This window comes from Benincasa hispida, chromosome 3 (genome assembly GCF_027475165.1).
Source record: "Benincasa hispida cultivar pf3 chromosome 3, pf3_genome.v1.1, whole genome shotgun sequence".
NCBI classification, from domain to species: Eukaryota; Viridiplantae; Streptophyta; class Magnoliopsida; order Cucurbitales; family Cucurbitaceae; genus Benincasa; species Benincasa hispida.
Window position 1 is genome coordinate 61,301,127 of NC_143480.1, and position 8,112 is coordinate 61,309,238.

General features: G+C 42.5%; 1 protein-coding gene across 1 annotated transcript; it reads right to left on the reverse strand.

The window, feature by feature from the left end:
• Nucleotides 1-288: 288 nt before the first annotated feature.
• On the reverse strand, nucleotides 289-2,436 carry LOC150037434 (uncharacterized). The gene is made up of 5 exons (XM_090311999.1): nucleotides 2,308-2,436; nucleotides 1,937-2,057; nucleotides 1,282-1,665; nucleotides 641-1,093; nucleotides 289-296 (listed from the first exon to the last, which is right to left on the reverse strand). The coding sequence occupies exons 1-5, from the start codon at nucleotides 2,434-2,436 to the stop codon at nucleotides 289-291; spliced, it is 1,095 nt and encodes a 364-aa protein (XP_090168125.1).
• Nucleotides 2,437-8,112: the final 5,676 nt, after the last annotated feature.

Here is an 8,112-nt window from a genome sequence, read left to right on the forward strand (position 1 = left end):
ATCAAAGCAACAAAGCACAAGCAAAGACAGGGAAACAAAACCAAAACAAAGCCAACAGGATAAGAACCCAAGGTGAAAGATAGAGAAAAGAACCCAAAACCCCACAAACTAGGGGCTACAACAAAACAGAGAACAACGTGAAGTTCAAAAAGAAAAAAACATCCGTACACACACTAGATAAGACCAAGAAGGTCAACCCGCCAGGAAGTAGCACGAGCACGAACCGTAGAGACCATAAGGTTAACCAAAGTAGGCACCGACCTTGGTCAACCTCCATGCAACCGCCAATTACGCTCCTGCCAAATGTAGTATATGGAAGCACACCAGAAAACACGGAATAACTTACTACGTACCCCCTTACCCCACCCCATTCGGCATAACCAACTCAACTCTACATCCTAACCAGCCACCCGATGCGTCGAACCCAACTGACGCAACACACTAGACAACACCTCTCTCCCAAAATCACACTAAAAAAATAAATGATTCCGCGACTCCACACCTCCCCCACACAGAAGACACCCCCCCTCTGACAACACACTCCAACTCCTCAACCAATCTCTCGTACCCAACCTATCCCTCACTGCTAACCACGCACAAAAGAAGTGACACGGAATACCACCCCCCACCCATAAAATACCAGCCCACGACACCCAAGGGCGACGAGGACGTATACTCTCCCAAGCACTAGCGATAGAAAATCGACCACTAGCATCCGACACCCAAACCCAATAATCCTCTCCCCTCACCCTAGGTCCCACTGCCTGGATAAAACCCCAGATCTCAAGCAGCTCCCAAGACACTATAGGCCACCTCCAACCTCTCTCACTATCCATGAACTCCGACAATCGCGCTTTCAAATTACTCCTTGCATCATAAACCATCGTAGACTCATATGATTCCAAAATCGCGCCTCCCGGTAGCCAGGGATCCCACCAAACAAAAGAAGACTGTCCATCGTCAATCATCAAGCGAACTAGATGTTTGAATCTATCTCTACTTCGCAAGATAGCCCTCAAGCACCAAGACCTCTCAACCTCACTCTGAATAGCCCACAACGACCGCCCACACAAAACATACGCCTCCACCCACACTACCCAAAGTTACCCCGACTGAATTAAGATAAGCCAGAGCAGCTTCATAATAACAGCCTGGTTCCAAGAGGCCACATGCTTCACACCCAACCCCCCTCTCCCAACGGCAAGCACACCTCATCCTACGCCACCCATGCACCACCCCGACTCACCACACTACCCTTCCATAAATAACTACGTAACAGACGATCAACCTCATGAGTTACACACGCAGGCAACACGAAGATTCTACACCAAAAAATCTGAAAGGACTGTAAAACAGACCTAACAAGCTTCAACCTCCCAGCAAAGGAGAGGGACCTCGCTACCCAACTTCTAATACGAGCTGTAATCCTTTGTATCAAAGGCGCACAATCTACAGCCCTCAACCGACTTGCTAATAAAGGTAAACGCAGATACCTAACAAGCAACGAACCAAGAGAGATACTCATATATGCAGCTAGTTCCTTCGCCTCCCCCGACTCCATACTCGCAACAAACATGGAACTCTTCCCAACATTTGCAACTAACCCAAAAAGCTCTGCAAACTCTGTCAATACCTGCCTCACAAACTCCAAAGAATCTCTCTCAGCTGCACATAAAATCATTAAATGTCTGCAAAAACCAAATGAGTTAGGCCCAAATGCTCACACCAATCATGGAAATTAAACCACACAGAGGTTTATTCAATAACCTAGACAAGACCTCCATCACCATCACAAACAAAAAAGGAGATAGCGGGTCCCTCTGCCTCAACCTCTTCCTACCAGGAAAAAATCCTTCAAGGGAACCATTAATCATCACAGAGAACTTAGGTGAAGTAACACAAGCCCTCACCCAACTAACAAACTGAATGGGCGTACCTATAGCCAACAACACACTAAACAGAAAATCCCAATTCACCGAATGGTAAGCCTTCTGAAGGTCTACCTTTAGCACATAATGTGGCTTCCCTCGGTCCTTCTTGTAGTTCCCCACAAGCTCCTGACACAATAAAATGTTATCGAAAATCGACCTACCCGGAATAAACGCAGACTGATTACCACTGATGAAATCAGGCAACCACAACCACAATCTCTCAGCTAAGATCCTCGAGATACACTTATACATAAATTGCAACATGAAATAGGATGAAACTCCTCCATACATTCAACTTCCCGCCTCTTAGGGATGAGAGTAATAGCAGTAGAATTAACTCCACCAGGCAGGTAACATGTCTAAAAAAAATTAGCACAGCATCACATAAATCATCTCCAACCACACTCCAAGCAACTCTATAAAAATCCACTGAAAACCCATCAGGCCCAGGAGCCTTCCCAGACTTCATCGAACATAAAGCCTTCTGAATCTCCCCCCGACTCATTGGCCGACCAAGGCCTCCACCCCCTTCTCAAGCCACTAAACTACACAATATCCCCAATTCGGGCAGTAAGATCCCTATACCTCACATGCTGAGCCCCTAAGCAACCCCAAAAGAAATCTATCGCCACCCCTGCCACCCTGTGATGCACCATCTGGCGAGTCCCCCCTGCATCCTCGACCGTAAACAAACCACTGTAGCTACGACGAGAATGGACATAGCGATGGAAAAAAGCTGTGTTCATATCACCTAACTCCAGCCACCTGACTCTAGCCTTCTGCCGGAGCGATACCTCCTTCAATCTCGCCACTGACCAAAACACCTCAGTGGCCCGAGCCGCCTCTACACACACCGACTTTGAATCTGGATTCCTTTCTATCGCAACCAGAGCAGTCTCCATAACTTGCCTAGCCAGCTGTACCTCATCAGCTAACACAGAGATACGCCTACCAAACGAAGCACGAAAAACCCGCTTCACTACCTTCAAATTACGCACAAAACTAACCATAGGAGACACATCATCAGACCTTCTCCACACGGACCTGATAGTATCAAGAAAACCCTCTGCCTCTGCCCAATGAGAAAAATAACGAAACATAGGGGACGGTCTGCTCCTCATCTCCTCTGTAGAAACTAGAAGAGGGCTATGATTAGAAATCCCCCACTAACCAACTCTAACCTCCAAATACAGAAAAGCTACCTTTCATGCCTCATTGGACAAGCATCGATCCAAATGGCGCAAAATACCATTCCCCTGAAGTTTACTAGTCCAGGTAAACCTGTTACCTGTCACACCTAACTCAACCATGTTCGCCTCCAATAACACCCAATCAAATTCCTCCATCTCCCTCAAGCTAGAGCAACCACCAAAATTCTCCGAGCTATTACGAATAGCATTAAAATCCCCCAAAACAACTCCAGGAAACTGCCATGAGGCACACACATCAATCAACTGAGACCACAAGTTCCTCCTTTCACTCATGTGATTAGAAGCATATACAACACCAATATGTACCTTAGCACTAGATACAATATCCACTAAGGTTCTAGAAATGAATTGATCCCCACTGACGTCAATGGAAAAATCATAGACACTCTTCCGCCACATCACCCAGATCCTCCCAACTCCCTGCACACTATAACTACACACACAACTCCAAGCATCACCAATTCTACCCATCACCATACCAAAATTCTCACGACGAACCCTCGTCTCAAACAAACAATAGAAAGTAACAGATGAGGAATCTAGAAAGTCTGCCACCACTCTATACTTGACAGGGTCATTCAACCCTCTAACATTCTAGGAACACCAAATCATGAATCTTGCAATAGATCACACCTACCACTTTTCACTAGGCCTTTGCCCAAACTCCCGCACATCCCATCCATAACAAACAACGGATCAGGATCTGCTTGCACTACTGCCAAAGCCAAGGAGTCTCCCCCCTTATCACACAAAACATCAAACTGATTACGATCATCAACATGCTTTACAAACCCCGTTATTCCAGGGGACCCATAAACTATTCTGCTCTTTAAGGGTGCTATACCCGGTGACCCACTATCACCCCTATGCCTTATACCTCTTCTATCACGCCTACGCCGACTAACCATAGTAAACTCTTTAGCCCTCCCTGCGTTCTTAATCTCATCCACTGGCCCAGCTCCCCTTGCACCCATACCCAAGTCTTGCCCCTTCCCACACTCCCAATTCCCCTATTCTTCTCCGAACACCTCTCATTGACTGCCATAATACACAACTCCTGACCCTTCTCCACACCCTGTTGCTCAAACACCGCCCCATTATGCCCAAAAGAACCACAGCAAGAACACCTACGAGGTTTCTACTCATACACAACTCGAATAATAAACTCTTGACCCCGTATTCTAACAGTGACTGAAGGAGGCATTAACGAATCACCATCCACCTGAACACAAACCCTCGCATATGATAATCGTCGCCGCTCTCTTGTTGCAACATCAAAAGAGACAGGTTTACCCACGGCACTAGCTAACACTACTAAACCCCTATCCGTCCACAACTCCAGGGGAACACGCTCTAGTTTAATCTAGATAGGAACAGAATAAAAAACAAAGGTTTCAAGAACAATACTTGGAGACCACTGTCGTAATAAAATGGGCTTGCCACCCAAGTACCACGGACCATTCTCCAGCATCTAATCCCGTGACTCTACCTTTCGAAATTTAAAGATAATCAAAACAATATCCAACAAGGTAATAGTTGGCATCTCTACGCGTCCCCAAATTCTCTGAATAAGACGATAAATAACAGAATACGGGAGTTTGGCATCTATAAACTGACCAACCAGATATTTCTCCTACATACAGACACCCTCATCAATAATTTCCTCACAAGGTTCAATAATAACTTTATCATTTTCAACCAATGGAGGAATGAACTCAAAATTACCCCTCAACTTAGACCCAAAAAGGCTTGCCCACAAATTTCCCCCTTTCACGCCACATCCAGAACCCCCAGAACCACACCCCTCCTCCAACCGAACCACCTTTGGACCAAACCCCCTAGCTAAATTGGTTTTAGGAACTGGCTCCTCCCACTCACAAAGAACCTGAGTGTCCATTGATCGCCTCTCACTTCCACGACACCCAACCTGCGAAACCTCCTCACTGTCTGACTTCTGCACCCCCGAGCCTTCTAACTCTGGCTTAGCACCACGTGGCCCACCCACCACAACCCCCACACCTATCAACCCTTTCCCCAGCCCCCCTGCACCATACCACTCTCTTCATTCAGCCTCAGCCTACTCCCATCAGGCACACTCAAACCAGCTCCCTCAAGGACCACCTCAACACCCCTCACAACCCGGTTTACATCCGGGCCCTAACAACCTCAAGGCTCCCAAACACCCTTTTCACTTCCTGCCCATCAACTAACCCAATACCCAGCCCACCCAGTTCAACCCTCACAACTCGAATTCCCTTCTTCAACCCAACACTCCTCATACCAGACCTTTCACCTTCCTCATGGCAACCGTCAGACAACCCAAAATCCTTTACCTCCGTAGAACGAGCACCCACTCCCACATCGATCTCCAGTCTAAGCAGACGAAAAGGTTGACGAGCAAATCGTCCTCCATTCTTCTCCTTTAGTCTTAGAGGCGACCGCTTACGCACCATCATCACTAACTCTCACCGTGTTAAACCCACACCATAATAAGATCACCGTCTGCTAACCAACAGAACCCAGCCTCACCAGTCGACCACGAATCCACTAATCAACAGAACATCTCTACCAGTTGCGCACAAAAATAACAAGTTGTGGGCTTACCAGTCAGTCGATGGCGGCCATTGAACGCATCTACGAGCAGAAACCTCGATGACCGGCAAACGCACCACCAGCTTCTGTCGAACCAACCAGGATCCAGAAACGATCAGCGATGGCTCCCTACCCGTAGTGTCAGCAGTGGCGACCCCTCGGCGAAACCTGGACGAAACGGCGACGACCCTCACGAACCCTAGGCGAAGCAGCGGCCTCCTCACGAACCCTTTTTTAGAGACTATTCCTGGATATGCAATTGTAATGATAAGTACTTATGATAAGTTATTGGCCTAATGCATACAAGTGATGCTACATGCAAAATAACATGTCCTCATACAGATGTAGGAAGCTTAGCTCTCATAATCAATGGTCTAGTAATTAACTGCAAACGTTTTATGAATGATTCTGCTAAATAATTTTATGTATGGACATGAGCTACTGGATGCTCAACACTTATCCAAATTTAACATATAATAATTATCAAAAGCTTAGGATGTAAATTTACCAATATTATGAAGACGAATGGTCTTAATTGTATAATAAAGAAATTATGCTCTAAATTTAATTATTTGAGCAAGTAATCCTACAAATACAATATTTCAACTTGATAATAAGCACACATGTGACCATCTATTAATACCATAAGATATCTAAATAGTCCACTTGATAGGTTAATAGGTCCACGTATATCACTAAGAATTTGTTCTAAAAATGCAGGTGATTCAATCCCCACTTTAATTGGTGATGGTCTAATTATCAATTTTCCTTGAGAGTAAGCATCACATGATAATTTATAGATTGAAGAATCTTCTGGCTCTTCAATGATTGTCCATTTGAATTATCAATAATTCTTCTCATCACTATAGATCTTGGATGACCTAATTGGTCATGTCAAATTGTAAATATGTTTGGATTCATGAACTTTAGGTTCATTATTGTATATGTTTCAATTATTCGTATATGAGTATAATATAATCCAGAAGATAAAGTCTTCTAGTATACATTTTTCATTTGAAACAGTAGATATGATATATAGATATTCCACATTATTCTTATTATCAGTCTTAATCTGATAACCATTGGAACGTATATCTTTAAAACTAAGTAGATTTCTCTTTGATTGACTAAAAAATAATGCATTGTCAATTGTAAATTTTATTTATCTAGTTAAAATAATATTTACTTATCCAAATCTTTCAATCAGGTTTGCAGAACTTGATATCATATTGACTTTTGCTTCCAGCGTTGTCAGTTTGAAAAAATATTTTATAATTATAGTATTGTATGTGCAGTTGCATTGTCTGCCAGACATAGAATTTCTTTACTCATTTTTTAATCACCCAATATATGAAAATGATTCAAGTTTCTTTATTAAAAGAAAATAATTACAATAAAAAAAACAACATTTAGAACATACAAAGGTTAACATTTACTAAGAGAAGAAAAAAAACATTAAATCTAGCTATTTTCAAAGTCAAATGAAACACTTGATGTTCCATCAATTTTAGCAATTTTCTCTTTAGGAGATTCAAATATAGATATTTTCAAAGTCAAATGAAACACTTGATGTTCCATCAATTTTAGCAATTTTCTCTTTAGGAGATTCAAAGAAATTTGCCACATCCAAAATTTTCATTATAGAATGGGTCAAATATTTCACTATCCTGGTATGCAAAATTTGCTTTTACATTTTTTTCCTTTTCTTTCAATGAGGCCTGATGGAGAACAACTAAGTGTTTTGACGTACAATAGGTACGTGACTAATGTCCAACCATTTTGCATTGAAAGCATTTATTTTCAACACTTTTTGAACTCTTATCTTGTGGGGCTTTTCCTTTGTGATTGTGTGGTTATTTTGAAATTTGGATGATTAGAATGACCATGAAAATAATAATTATTTCTTCCTCTGTCACGATCACGACCTCGACCGCAATTATTATTAAAATTCACAACATTCACTCCAGGGAATGGTGTCCTTCCAGTTGGTCGAGAGTTACAATTTTTTATCAATAACTTGTTATTTTATTTGGCTATGACAAGAAATGAAATTAATTCAAAATATTGTTTAAAACATTTCTCTCGATATTGTAGTTACAGAAACATATTCGAAACATGAAATGTGGAAGATGTTTTCTCTAACATATCAGCATTAGTAATTTTCTCTCTGCATAATTACAATTTCGAACTTATTTTAAATAATGCGGAGTTATAATCACTTATTGATTTGAAATCCTGTAGTCTCAACTGCATCCACTCATAAACGAGTTTTAAGAAGAATAACTGTTTTTTTATGATCACCTCTCTTTCAAAATTTTCCACAAGATACGAGGATCATTTATTGGAAGATACTCTATTTTCAATCCCTTGTGGAGATG